Consider the following 15,052-nt stretch of genomic DNA (forward strand, 5'->3'; position numbering starts at 1 on the left):
ATGTCAAGGTCCTCTTCAAGAAAGAAGCACAAACAACAACAATCTTCCATATCACAGGCCTTCAAATATTTAAAGACAGGGATCATATCTCTCTTCCATTTTCCATATTTATGTCTTCTCTCCTCTATTAGTAAGCACTCTGAGGTTAGCAAATCCCAATCCGTGTTTCTCAAATACGTGCCCACACAGTACTCCATAAGTACCAGCTAACTGATTGGCTCCCCAAAACTAAGTCCCTGAGATCCTAGGAGGGCCTGATGAGACTGCTTGATATTTCTCCCAGGAAGACAGGCCCCTGCCTGTCTTTGCAAAAAGAGGAACAATCCTTGTCCCTCCTAACATGCCACTCCATGATGTGTTTGATCCCTCATAGGCTGCTAGAGTACTCAGTTCTGCTAATGGGAAGCAATGGGAAAAGTATTAGATTTGGAGTTAGCAATTTATTTTGCTGTTTGTGTTGTCTTAGACAAATCTCTCTGGACCTCAGTTTCCTTAAAGGAACCAGATAACTTCTAAGGTTCCTTCCAGGTACGAATGTGCTGGAGCCATCCCTTACCGGCCGATTGTTGAATTTTTGGCATAAGCATTTACAACTCAGAAATCAACTAGAAATCAGGGTTTTGTTTATTTTGCTTGATTGGCTAAACTTAAGAAAGTGATGGAGAAAAATTAATATTGCAGATTAAACTTAAAAGTGTGCTAGGGATTTTGGAGAGCTGGTTGTTAAATATTTTCTAGCACCTTTTGCTTCCAGGTCTAAAACCATGATCTTAATTAACTGTGTGATCTTGGGCAAGTCAGACAGGTTATCTGTCACAGCTGGATAGTCCTATATCCATGGAACCATAGAACTAAGACTCAGTTTGCTCATTTCTAGAGTGAGGGGTTAGACTAAATGATCCCTTTCAGCTCTGGCTCTCAAAAGTTTTATACTTTTAGGCCCTTATCCTTCTTTTCTAACCTGCATTTTGCTGCCTAGTATAGTGCCTTAGGATTATGCAATCATAAATTTAGAGTTGGAAGGGACCTTAGAAGCCATTTATCCATGTAAATGACTTATAAATCACTATTTGTGGTAGCCACTCAATTCAGAATTCCTAGCTAAATCAATTCCTCAGTTTCTTCTTTTATCTCATCTTGGGGGTGGGGTTGGGGGATGGTTGTTAGACCTGAAACCAAGGGGGTTAGAGTAGGTTGGGGACAATCAGGGGACACGAAGGGGCCAGAATAAAGGCAATTCCTAAATCCCAATGAAGGACTGACTGTTCTCTTATCAGAACTTTCCCCTCACCCTTCTGACCTGTCCTCACTCCCAGGTTGGTAGAGCAGCCCTGCTCTGAAAACACCTATCTCCTCTCTGACTCTGCCATCTTCCTAGGCTGGTCACTCTTATTCTAATGTCCCTAGCTTGCCCGTAGGGCCCATCGCCCTTCCTTCAGACCAACCAATACAAAAACCTCCAAAGGTTTGGTGAGGGTTATCACATAAGCTCTGGCGCTCTGACCCTCTCTTCTGGAAAATCTTCCAGTCTCGGTATGATGGTAATTAGTTGCCTGTCTCACAGCTCCAAGTGTGTTCCCCTTCCAGGGTAGTCCAACTCCAAAAAGCCGACATCCTAGTTTGGGCTTCCATAACGTCTCATTGGGATGATTGCAATATTGTGCTTATTCCTCTCCTTATATTGGGGCTCCTCCCACTCCAATCCATCTTCCACAGTTTCCAAATTGATATTCCTAAAGCATAAGTCTGACCTCATCACTGCCCTGCTCCTTATTGCCTCTAGAAGAAAGTTCAAACACTTCCTTTTGGCATTTAAATCCTTCATACTCTAGCTCCTATCTTTTAGGATTGATTTTATATTACTCTCATCTCCCATACTATGCTTCAGTCAAATTTAATTACTTGCTGTTTCTGGTAGCCAACATCCCATCTCCTACCTCTGAGCATTTGCTTAGTCTCTCTCCCAAACCTGGAATGTTCTCCTTCCATGCTTCTGTTTCTTGGCAGCCCTGGCTCCAGCTCTGGCTACCTCCTACAAGATTCCCCAAGTTGTGAGTACCCCTCCCCATTGCTTTACATTTGTTCACACACATGTATTTGTGTATATTTTGAATGGACATATTACTGTATATCTTGTTCCTCCTTCCCGCAGTAGAATGTATGCTCCTTTAGGGTAAGGAACAAAATGTCTTTGTAAACTTAATATCTTGCTCAGATGCTAAGGAACATTGCATAAGGAACTCACCTGGAACATCGGAGTTCAGTAAATGCTTGTTGAATGGAATTGAATTGTCCTAATAGGGATGGACTCCTTCCTTCCTGCTTCTCACCGTTCCACCCCACCTCACACAGATACCATGAATATATCCATGAATACACAGAAAGGGTCATCCTTCTAAATTTCAGTGTAAGGAGACTTTACTCCATATACCTTTACATCTTTAGAACATACGTTCATAGGATCTAGAGGGTTTGGAAGAGTTCAGATCATTCCTCAGCCTGGACTAGTGTGGATGAATGGGGACTGGGTGTTTGATCTCCATATTCTTAACATTTCCATGGAAGGACTCAGTGAGGACTAGCACCCGGACTCTGGTGTTTGAAACCGGCTTCCTTGTGACCCACCTCTCAGAGAGATTTCCCATCCTGAACTGACAATCAGTAAGCAAAAGAATGGGGTAAGGGAAGGGGGGTGAGTAGGGTGGTTTAGGGTCAGTACAAGGGCTTTGCACATCTAGAATCCATATCAGGGAGAGGAGATCAACACCATTAGCTTCTTGGACCAGGGACTCTGGTTTTCTTCCATGAAAAAAAACAAAAACAGAAGGTACAATTGTAAATAACCTTTCAGGTGAATTTTTTTTAAAAGCCTTTTATAAAAACATTTGGGGCTATTAAAAAAAAAGTTCAAGAACCATCACTCCTAATGCCCCCCTACTCACACTGGTTCTTTGGGTAACTCCTTAATCCAGCACCCAATTAACTTGCTCTTTCTTTTTCTCTTCTTTCTCCCCCACTTCTCTCTCTCCTTCATCTCTCAGGCCCCTCCTCCCTTCCCCATCTCCCCTTTCTCTTCTTTCATGTCCTCTCCTCTTACTCTTCCCCTCATCTCTCCCTTTTCCTTTCTCTTTCCCTCATCTCTGCCCCACCTCCTTCTCTGTCCTCTATTCTCCTCCTTTCTTTCTCTTCCTTGCATCTCTTTCCTTTCTATCTCTCTCCCTTTCCCTCCTCTTTCTTTCATCTTTCTTCCCCATCCACCCCCACCAGACATGCACCTTGGCTAAGAACATTGCAGAAGGCAGGACAAGCCCAGGCAGCTACCCAACCCCCCCACCCCCACCGACCCCTTCATTTGCCCCAAGGGGCCAATTCAGGAGCTGCTGAGCCTCTGCCAGAGGACTTGGTGTGGGGAAGGATCCCTATGCAGAGAATGCAGAAAGGGCAGTAGGTTTGAAGATGGGGAATCACAAAGCTTTGGGAATTGAGGGAAGCAAGGATCAGAGGTTAGGGAGTCTGCCTGGGGTTCAAGGAATTTCTGAACCCTGTGTGGGTTCTAAGAACTGTGTTTCTCCCCTTGCCCTTGTCCCTTTCCTAAGGACAGGGCTCCCAAACAGGGCCAAGATGAGCCTCAGGGGTTAGATTTCCCTCAAACTGGCAGTGAGCCTCCTAACAATCTTTTCCAGGGGCAGATAACCTTGTACCCCCTTATTAGGGTGCTCCTCTGTACCTGTTGTGGTATATCCCTCCATTGCTCCTGAGCATAGTGCCCAACTCATACCTTCTGGGAATCTTAGGGAGACTAAGGTCTGGAATGTGGCCAGCCCAGGACAGGCAGGGAAGGAGAGAGTAAAGAGAATGAGGTGGGCTTTAAGTGAGGAAGGAGAGGGAGAGCAAAGCGGGAGCTCATCGCCAAACCCTGGACTTTTTGCTGAGATAGGCCTTTGGGAGGAAGGGGGTTAGTGAGTCAAGTCCCCAGGTGCTGTGGGGCTTCTATAGGACAACACACCCTTATGCTACCTCCTCTCTCTTCCTCCGCAGTTTTTCCATTACGGAATGCTACTTCTTTGTAGGAAGGGAGGTTGTAAGAATTCCCTACTGGGTGTCTGAAGGTGCTTGGAAATCCTTAAAAATATCTTCAGCTTTATGACTTGTCCTGGGGAGTGAAAGAAGGCAGACAGGTTTTGGAAGGTAATTGAGTGTGAACAAAGGAAGAGACCAGGGGTTTGGGGGTGCTTCCAAGGTTGCTCATACCCTGAGATGAGTTCCCATAGGAAGTAGGGAAGGTGTAGAGGTGAAATAGAGAAAGCTTAATCTGTGTGGATTCTGGGTAAAGAAACTGAGGGCAGTCGATAGAAAGCTAGCCAGCATTTATATAGCGTTACGGTTTGCAAAGAACTTTAAGTTTGTTAACTCATTCGATCCTCACGATAACCCTGTGAAGTGCTATTATCATCTCCATTTTACAGATGAGGAAACTGAGGAGGAGAGGGACGAAGCGATTTACCCAGAGTTACACAGCTAGGTAGTGTCTGAGATACAATTCGAACTCAGTTCTTCCTGACTCCAAGTCCCAGTTTTTATTCACAAGAGCGTATCAAGAGACTCAGGCGTTTCTACTAGAGAGGAGTGAACTTATTTCTTTGTTGGACTGGGCCCCTAGGATAAGGCTTTCGGTCGACAATCCCCTTCCCTTGTCCCCCAAAAGAAATTCTAAAGCCCAACCAAATACTTCCCTCCGGAATGGGTGAGTTTGGGAGGTTTTTCTAATTTGCCTCGGGGAAGGGGTAGAGACCTAGATCCAAGAGGCACTGGATAATTAGGGGAGGGGGGGAAGGGAAGACAGCCCCCAAAGGAAAAAGTGAAACTGGCTACAAGCAGGAAATGCAACTGACCCAGTGTGGTGTCAGTTGCAGGAAATGCAAAGGCAGCAGGAGGTCCCGATACTGATCTGATCCCTGACAAAATAATCCAATAACGCAAGGCACTTTCCCCTGGTGCCTTTCATCCCAAGATCTCAAAGCACTCCCCAGATCCTTCTTTAAGATTCCCAATACCTCAGGAGGGGAATTTTATTCAGCAAGTTTTACTGTGCAGTGGAAAGATAACAGGATAGATTTGAGGCAGGAAGACAGGCTGGGGGCTTTCGAGACCACCTTCTCATGCAGACACCCATTACTGCTTTGAAAAACCTTAGCGTTTTAAACAGTAGGAAAGCAGAGGTTTTGGGTTCTTCCAGATCTTTCCTTGGGCTCAGGCCACCAGAAATTAGTAGTTACCCCAGCAGAAAAGTCATCTACCATTCCCCCAACCTCCCCCCACCCACATCACCCAAAATAAATAAATAAACAAACCCAGCCCCACCCAATGGTCAGTGGGCCAAACCATATCAAAGTAAAGCTCTCCCTCCGGGGCCAGATGCTGGGACTGGCCATTGGTGTCTCCCCAAATGAACTTGGGGAGAAATCTAATTATCCCCAGAGGAAAGGGTTTTTCACAAGTTTGGTAGGGCTGTGCCCTTCCCAGCCCGAGACCAAGTTGTGGGGCCGGGGAGGGAGGGGAGGGAGGGGAGGGAGGGGAGGGAGGGGAGGCATGATTGACAGCTCTGAACTATAGACTCATCTCTTACCTTAGGCCGAGCGTTCTGATTGGTTGCCTGCTGACATCCTCAAACCCTGTTTCTCTGAGCTCTTGGAAAGGGGGGGGGGGAGAGGCTGGTGAAGGTGCGTTTCTGACAAACCCGAAAGTCATTTTCAATTTCAAGTGGACTTCGTTCCAACTATTGGGGGCGTTCGCTTTCCCTCTTCATGTTTGCCTGCAAACTTCCTCCTCCAACCCAGGACTAATGGATCACCACCTGCTTGGATTTCTCTTCTCCTTCCTGTTCAGTGGCACCAAGGTCTTAGCCGGTTACCCAATTTGGTGGTAAGAGTCGCCTTTTCCCCTGTTCCTCATTTTCTCTTTCATATTCTGGAGGGGAAGGGGAAGGGAGGTGGTACTGGTGTTGGGGGTAAGGGTGGGAGACTAGTTCGTTGCTTCTCCTTTCTCTCTTCCTTCCAGGGCTCCCCCCACCCCCACCATGAGAAATAGGCTGCTTGAATTCCTATGCTGCTATTGCCTTCAATTTCAGAATCGAAGTCCTAGGTTGTAATCATCATTTTCTTTTCCATTAATTGCAAAGGTTGGAGAGTCCTCCCTCCTCCTGTTTATGAAGGACTCTTTTTTTTTCGTTCCTTAAAGCCAACATCACCCCCCGCCCCAAGTCATGGTCCCCGGAATCCCTTCCTTCAATTGCAACTAGGTTTCTAAAAAAAAAAAAAAATCTATCTCTGGATGCCTAGACAGATACACGCTCCCATCTCCATATCTGGGTTATTCTGGCTGAATTTGGGGCTTTGTGCAGAATTCTCATGTTCTGTCACCCCCACTCTAGCTCATCCTCTAGAAAGGGATCCACCTCCCCCCAAGAATCAACACAATTTATCTTTTTTTTTTCCTTTTTCAAATGGCCAAAGGCTTTAAGGGACTTTTGGATAGGGGGTAGGAGGGTGGGGGAGCAATGTGGTTTTAAAAAAAATCATCATATTCTCCTATGTGAGCTGTGTTAATCCAGACCCTCCAAAGTGAGCGTGGCCGGCTTGAGCCGCTAACGAAGGTGCCATTTAATTTCCAGTTCGTTCATTTCTTCCTTTCTCATACTAGGGGTGAATGGGAGGGATGTAGAGGGGAAATGAGGTTTGTTTTATATGGAGTTGTCAAGGGGTTTTTTTTAATTAAATAATTCACCATTTCAAATTAATTTCTTTTCTAAAGAGAAAGAAAAGTGAAAAGGGAGCAAGAAAGCCGGGAAGAAAGGGACAGTTCCCTCTCAGAGAAAGGAAAATACAAAACAAATTTTAGAAAATGAAGATGGGAAAATGAGGAGTGGGAGGCATGTTGAGTAACATTACGTTGTGGCTCTCTGGTATAGAGAGCTGTTTCTTGTTTACCGAATGACACAGTCTCCCTCCCTTTGGCAGGTACAGGGAGTCGGGAGAGAGGAGACTGAAACCAGCTTCTTTAAATCCCTCTGGGTCTCCCCACCACCCTCCAACCCCCTACATTCCAGAAAACTTCAATTAATGAGTCTCCCACCAAGATGATGATGAAGGGCTTGGAGGGGAGGGGGACGGGAAGAGGAGATTGGGGTGGAAAGGGCTGAAGAGGAATTTGGGCTGGTTGAATTTCCAAAAATATCCGGAGTGTGCTTGCTTCTCCCTTCAGGAGAACCCAAGTGAAAAGTGCCCACTGGGCTCTGCTGCAAGGAATACAGTCCAAAAGAACTCAAATCCTCATTTTTCATCATCCGTCTCATAAAATTCATCCACTTCCAACCAGTTCCCACCCTGGTTGCTTTGGAAAGGGGAAAATGACCATTTGGGCCAATATGAAGTGTTGTCTTGCAGCACCCTCCCCCTTCAAGATTAAAAACAAACAAACAAACAAACAAACAAACAAGAAAAAGAAAAGGAGAGTATCGAAATTGTAGATGTGGTTGCCTGTTCTCCCTCCCTCCCTCCCCCACCCCGGATTTTTTTCTTCTATCTTTACTGGAAAAGTAGCAATGTTTATGCCTGAGGGGAATGAGGGCCTGGAAGGGGGATTTTGGGGGTGAGAGAAAGGAGGGCACATAGGTTATAGACGGTAAGGACTATGCAGTCAGGAGAGACTCAAATTATATAGTCAGAAGGTCGCTGGGAAGTCATCTCTGCAGGATAGCTTGAGAGTCTTTCTTTGGACTGGCTCAGCATGGGATGCAGCTCTGCATTTGACTGAGTTGAGTGGTTAAAGGAAGAGAAGGGCTGGGGAGATGTCTTCCCTGGGAGAAGAGGCAAAGAAAATAGAATCCCGTCTTCTAGGGGGTGGGCCTTTCTTGGGTGATGGAGGTTTCTGCAGTTTGTGGCAGAGGGTTGAGGGGCTAAGTAGCTACTGAGACCTACCCTCCACAGCCATTCAGACCCGAGGATGAGTTCAGCTCTTTGCACAGGCAGAGCTCACAGACAAGGGAAGGAGTGAAGGAGGGGAACCTGTGGGAAAGAGGCACGATCAGCTCCGAAAGGCAGAAGGTGGGAGCAGGGAGGCCAGCCTTGTCCCGTCCCTGTCAAAGGTACCTGGTAAACAGACCTGAGAATGTGCTGTCAGCAATGGACAAAGCCAGGTGGGGAGGCATCAGTTGGCGGAGGAAAGGAGTGTTGAGTTTGGAGGTGGATTTTTTAAATGGTGGTTTGAAATGCTTCCAGTTGGAAGTTGCCACGAGAGGGAGAATTAGGCCAAGGAAAGGGCTATTTGAAAGGCTATCTATCTGTGAGCCTGCCAGGCCAGGTCCACCCTCAGTGCCGTATTCACGGTGTCAGACAAATCAGAGTAGGGAAGGGAAGCAGGGTTGCTTTGTCTGGGTGTGGAGGAGAAAGGTTTGTGTGTCTCTGTGTTTTATCATGTTTGTGGATGTGGAGGGGGTGGTGGTGTCCGTGCCCGGGTCTGTGTATTTCTATGAGGGTCAGTCAGTCCCTCTTTGTGGGGGGCACCTGTGTTCCTGTCAGGGACTGCCAGTGCTGGTAACGGTGGGTCCGCCTACATCCATTTGTCTGTGCCTGTGTTTGTATGTCTATTTATACAAGATCAGTGTATGTGTGTGTGTGTGTGTGTGTGTGTGTGTGTGTGTGTGTGTGTGTGTGTAAGGGTCAGTGTCTCTGGGTGTTCTTCTATGTCTGTATAAGTCTGACCAGTGCCTCTGTATGCCTACATCTGTGCGAGGTGGTCAGCCCCTCTGTGCGTCTGTCTATGCCCATAGGAGGGTCAGTCCCTCTTTATTGGTCAGTGCCCTGTGGGTGTGTGTATATGTGTGTGTCCATGTCAATAATGTGTGTCTGCACCTGCCTGACGGTCAGTGCCTCTGGGTCTGCATCCATGTTTGTGCATGTTTTTGTGTCTGTATCCATGTGTGTGATTGTGTCAATGCCGTGGGTCTGTGCTTGTACCTATGGGAGGGTCAGTGATTCTATTTCTGTGTCTGTGTCTGTGACAATATCAATGTTACGTACCTGTGTGAGGGTCAGTGCCCTGTGTTGCTGTCTATGTTCTTGTCTGTGTCTATGTCTGCGCTTGTGTCTGTACTGTGCATGTCTATGCCAATGTTATTCACCTGTGCCTGTATGAACATCAGTGGCCTTATATGTGTTGTGTCTATGCAAGAGGAACAGTGCCTGTGATTGCATCTGGGAACACGTATGTCAATGCTTTGTGACTGTCTGTGTGAATGATTCTTCTGGCAGGGGGAGCTTCAAAGTGGAATATGTGTATATGGATGGATGAATGGGCTGTCTTAGCTAGGAAATTCTTTTACTGCAGTGATCAATTCAACTGGGAGATTCTGGTGGTTTAAGGGGTATAGATGCACTTACATTCCGGGCCCACCTCCGCTCCTTATTCACCAGGTCTGTGGTCAGTCACCGACTTCGTGAGCTATTTGGGCATAGTTGTGCGGTGAAGAGAGGAAACACATCATTCCCCCATGGCTAGCTCTTAGAATTTGGGTAGGGGCTGATTAGAAGAGTGACATGGGATTGGGGAAAAGACACAGGGATCCCCAATTCCATCCCTGCTCCTTAGAGTTCTGGACAGGCAAATTCAAGTTGCTAATGACACTCTGGCCCACCCAGCCCACACATATGCCCTAGGGAGAGATTTGGAATGGAAATTATTCAGTCAATAGTTTCCCCACCCTACCCGCCAAAGTCAGATCTCTTAAGGCCTAAGGTTCCGCAGCCCCCTTCTTGACACTGAACTTCAAATCTCTCTGTCTGTGCTCTAGCTTGGATTTAGAATCGTAATATCAAGGAATGTCAAAGCTGGATGGGATATCTAATTCTATCCCTCATTTATGGATAAGGCCCAGAGAGGGGGAAAGTGCTGCTTGAAGTCACACAGCAAACTAATGGCAAATCTCCCATTTCCAAGGCCAGGGCTCTTTCAGCCACACAATGGCAGCTGTTGTCCAGTCTCCTGAGAGACTCCTGGAGTGTCCTGGATCATGCAATTCATTCTTTCAGTTCCCACCCACAGCTGGTAGAGGATATTGTCTCCTCTTCCTTGGAAGAAAATGAGACCATTTTCTTAGAGTATTTCCTCTAAGACCTTCCTTAAAAGACAATCGGATGAATAAACACTGACTCAGGAGTCAGAAGACCTGTCTCTGCCCCAAACTGGATGCCTGACATTAAGCATCAAGTCATTTCATTTCTCTTGGACTTAGTTTCTTCATCTGTAAAATGAGGGCTGATAATCCCTTGCTTACCTCACAAGAGTGTTGTGTGATTTCAATGAGGTAATAGACAACGAACATGATTTTTAAAAAAATTATTGGAGTGAGAATGTGGATTCCCAAATGGGCTTCTCAGCATCCTGTGATAACACTGAAAGGATTTGGGTCAATTGTTGCCCTGTGGCCAACCTCAGTTTTCCCTTTTGTAAAAATGGCATGGTCTGGCTCTCGACCCCTCTTATCCTCACTGAGACAGAAAAACATGTTCAGTCAAACCCTGTAGAGGTCAGTGAGCTCAGATGTGCCAAGCACCTGGAGACTGTGGGGGAGGAAGGCCTGGGGCCAGGTGTTAACACTTGTAGCAGGCAGGAATTACAGATGGCTTGCAGTGTCCCTAAACCTTAGCTCCCTGGGCTGAGACTGCTGATCAGAAAGATAGACAGACAGACAGACAAAGATGGACAGATACCAGATCGGATGCCCACATTTCCACTGGGTGGTCTCCCAGCTAGTTTAGATCTCTCCCTAGGGGGATAGAATGTTGAAGTTAATCCAAGTCACTTGGAAATCGGGTAAAGTCTTTTCTTCTTCTTCTCCAAATCCATTTAACCCTTAATACTCTAAATCATGTCACTGATAGGATTTTGATTTCCTAACTGGATAGTCTGGTCTCAGAGAAACATTCTACATTTTGGGAGTGTTTGAGACAAGGAGCAGAGAAATGAGTTTTGGTCTTACAAAGAACTTGCTCATATTTTAAAAATAAAATAAAATATAAAAAGCAAGCATCTTAAAGCCCTTTCCAAACAAGGATCCCAAAACAACTCATCAACAACCTCAAATGGCACCATCTTAATACAATCAGGTCCCAAAGATGTCAAGACAGGCTCTCAAGAGCATGAGGGGTATTGGGAGTAGATAATGACTACCCATTGTGGGGAACCAGGTAATTCCCTGTAAGCTACAGGATTTCAAGGAGGGTCAAGGGTTACATTAGGACTCTGAGACGTGGGTTTGTACTCCCTATCCTAGGCTCCTATACGTTCCCCCTTCTTTTCTTATTCAGAGATCCACGTAAATGGCCAAATAGCCAAGCTATATAAGGCACAGCCATCCCAGCTTGTCCTGTCTACTCTAGGGCATCTGATCATGCTTACTTACTACCCCTCTTTCCCTCTGACACTATTGGGGAAACTGAGACAAAGGATGATGGGGCAAAACCCCAAAGTACCAGAGGTGTGTAGGAGGTAGAGGTCAGAAAGCAATAAAGACCAGGACCCAGGAGTCCTGCCTTAAGCTGTTCTAGCCAGTGCTGGCCCATCAATTTTAATGAATTTCCCCACATCTTATAAAGCCTTTCTGGTTTGTGTCTTGCTTGTATACTTCTCAAGGTCCATTATAATTATCTTAGCATGGTTTAGATCTTCCCTACTAAACTATGAGCTCCATCAGGGCAGGTACTAGCACACAGTATGTACTCAATAAAGATTTTGTTGAATTGCATTGAATTGATGCCTTGGGCTGATATAGAGTGGAGTAGATAAGACTAGGCCCCAGGGAGTTGAGCTTCTGCCCAGTCTTGTTCTAGGTCGTGAGTTTTTAAAAACGTTGTTTCCTTTTCCATGCTACAGATAAAAGGACCAAGTTTTGGGGCTGTATTGTGATGGTGGGGGCATGGTCTCCCAGATGGAGAAAAAAAGAGGGAAATACACATATCAGGAAAGAGGATTGGCTGGAATAGGTCAGCACTTAATGACGGTGCCTAAACTCTCAGGTTAGGTTTACTATAGCCCAAGTCCTGTCCATCAGGCCCTGTGACAGTATTGCCAGAGAAGCCACATCGAAGGGAAAACAGTCTCCATTTGCTGTCCCTGATGGGAGGAGGTAGAGTGATAGCCAAATGGCCTCCCCCTCCCCCAGCAAACCCTTCCCTCAGAAGGTTTCTGTCATTCTGCTACTTAATCAGTGGATCTCTGAGTTTGGCTTGTTATTTACCAAAATGTTCTCATGTCTATTATCTCATTTTATATTCACATTATCTCTGTACTGGAGTGGAAAGAGCCCTGGGCTGGAAATCAGGAGATCTGAGTTCTCATCTTGACTTGGCCACAGATTTGCTTATGTGACTGCTGGGTGAGGTTTGGCTATAATGTAATTTGGGGTGTTGTTAGATAGGGTAGAGTGGATAGAATACTGGACTTGGCATCAGGAAGGCAAGGGCTAAAAATCTGCCTCTGATATTCACTGTGTGACCTTGGTCAAGTCACTGATCCCCTCTGAGCCTCAGACAACTGTCAAAAGCTATTCTGGTTGTGATAAGCCTTCTCCACGGAAGGAGCTCCCACACCAAGGATCTCACAGGTTTTTTGATATGTTGAATTGTTTTATCCCCTAGTATTCTCCAACCTTTTTTGATCACCAATTAATTAAAAAATTCCTGAGCATATATCACAAAACTATGCAAATTTAAATGTTAATTATATATGTACCACTGTACTAATATATTACCATACATTCTGAAACCAATGCAAAATAGACATTTAAAAGGATTGGGGTAGATAATGATATTTTAAAAATAATTCTATTTTATTTATTTGTGGTCCAAAAGCCCTTTTTGTTCTCGCTGAAGAAATCACTATGTTTTTAGTGAGAGCCAGGTGAATAGATGTGCTTTTAAAAAGAAAATTGGTTTCACATTTTGTGATACAGTGAATCAAAGGCCTGATTCTAAGTTCAGTTTATTCTGATCCTTGGTTTTAATGGATGTCGTAGTTGAAAAAAGAAATCTCTCAAAGAAACAGATCCAAATGGAAGAAAGTGCTTTGCTGATTGTGCTAACTAAATGATGATATTAATTTTCAATCTTTTCCATCAATTTTATGCAAAGATTTTTGTCGAACTGTGGTTATTCCATTTCTGTCTTCCCCGATGAAAGGGAGATGTAGTCACCGGAGTTCACATCTCAAGTTTGGAGATTGGCTGTTGCTGGGGATTGGGGGGAGACACAGGCAAATGGCAAGATCTTCTGCTGGGTCCTGGGTGCCTGGTGGCAGTTGGGTTTGGAAGGGTCTTGGGAGCAAGGTTTCTTATCTGAGAAAGTTCTGCGCTTTCTGAGCCCAAAACCCACTGGTGGTAAGAGCCAATCCCTACCTCTCCCTTCTTGCTTACTTCTGCTGCCTGTTTCCATAGTTCTGCCTCTCTTTACTGCTACTTGCCTGGGGCCCCAGCCTTTCATGTTTTCCTGGGGGTCAAGGAAAAGAGAAGAACCCTGGTGGGCAGAAATAGCTCACCTTGAAAGTAAGCATTTCCCCACGGCATGTCAGCCTGACTGATTGGAGTCAGAGAGGGCCCCACTCCTGTCCTGGGTTCTGGGTGGTATACCCCCAGAGCACACATCCCACCCACCCTTCCTAAGAATGAAGCCCTGTAATAGTTCCCGTTTCAGGGAAGCAGGTTCTGTCTGTCCCTGCTGTAGTCAGGATTCCTCGGTCAGTGTTACCTCTCTAGGATGTGGAAGCTCAAGGGAAGCACACATGCCATGCACATACACACACACACACACACACACCCTTTAGGGTGAGGCCCTGGAAGGGGTCCACACCACCAGGGAAACAGGGTCTGTTTGTCCTCTTTGTAGCCTAGAGCCCCTGGGGGTTTGGGCAATGTGAAGAGTACCATCCAGGGCACATAGGTGGTGTATAGTGCTGCTGTGGTGGGGCAGAGAAGGTAAGACATGGGCATTAGGCAACCAGGTACAAGAATAACTCACTGCCTGCCCACCTGTATGCTTTCCTGTCCAGGAAGGAGGGTGCAGCTGACCATCCACTATGGCTGGTGCTGAAAGCAGGCAAAGCGAAGGGGAGCAGCAGATGCAAGAACAGCTGTGAGCTGGCTGCACAGCGGTGGCTATTCTCTGATCTGAAATATTCTTCATGCACCCCAATACATCATTTTGCACATCTCTGGGCACATGTACCCCTACTTTGGAGACCACCGTTTGAATCTAGCACTCCTCATTTTTCAGCTGAGAAAATAGAAGCCTGGATATAAAAAAACTGCTATCAGTCGCTGATTTCCCATTTATAATATTCTTCCGGTTGCTCTACCTACCTTGTGTAGTGTTGTTTCATCTAGAGTCACATTGTGGTAGAATCACTTAGTGATTTTTGATGGTTTCTGCCTGTACACCTCTCCTGCTAAATGGGAAACTCTAACGTTCTATTGTCTATTGCTTTCTCTCTCTCTCTCTCTCTCTGTTTTTTTCTCTCTCTCCTTCTTTGTCTCCCTGTCTCTGTCTGTCTTTCTCTTTCCCCACCATCTCTTTGCTTCTCTTGTTTCTGACACAGAGCACTGGTCTTTTTCAGGGAGAATTGTTCGGCCCAGATAGGGACTCTCAGGGTTAGAAATAAGGCTGACTAGACTTTGCTGTCCACCCTCCTTACTCCTTTTCCAGGCCTAAGGTTAAACTATTCCATATTTGGCTGAACATGGAAGAAGACAAGTGGGAACAGTGGAAATAGGGAGACAAAAGCTCTGTTTCCTTTTCCCAGGCAATAATGCTCTTTTAGGCCTTTACTATTTCCAGCTGAGAACTCAAGCCACTCTAGCCAGGCTCCATGCAGCTGCAGGGATTGGGGGTGGGGGGGGGGGGGGGGGGGGGGGGGGGGGGGGGCTGGCTGGGCAGGGGGAGTGGCATTGGCAGCCATCTGGAGCAGCCCAAATAGCAGTTGCTCCTCTCAGGGCTGAGAGATGATT

The 15,052-nt window shown here is 46.1% G+C and overlaps 1 protein-coding gene across 1 annotated transcript in view; it reads left to right on the forward strand.

Moving 5' to 3' along the window:
* The first annotated feature begins 5,708 nt into the window (after nucleotides 1-5,708).
* The window catches only part of WNT3 (Wnt family member 3), an 87,851-nt gene continuing 78,507 nt past the window's right edge, over nucleotides 5,709-15,052 (forward strand). The window contains exon 1 of the mRNA XM_027873237.1: nucleotides 5,709-5,922. Within this exon, the coding sequence (XP_027729038.1) occupies nucleotides 5,843-5,922 (80 nt within the window). The 5' untranslated portion in view covers nucleotides 5,709-5,842. The remainder of the gene's footprint in view (nucleotides 5,923-15,052) is intronic.

The sequence above is a fragment of the Vombatus ursinus genome, unplaced genomic scaffold (genome assembly GCF_900497805.2).
Source record: "Vombatus ursinus unplaced genomic scaffold, bare-nosed wombat genome assembly UNPS02014801.1, whole genome shotgun sequence".
NCBI lineage: Eukaryota > Metazoa > Chordata > Mammalia > Diprotodontia > Vombatidae > Vombatus > Vombatus ursinus.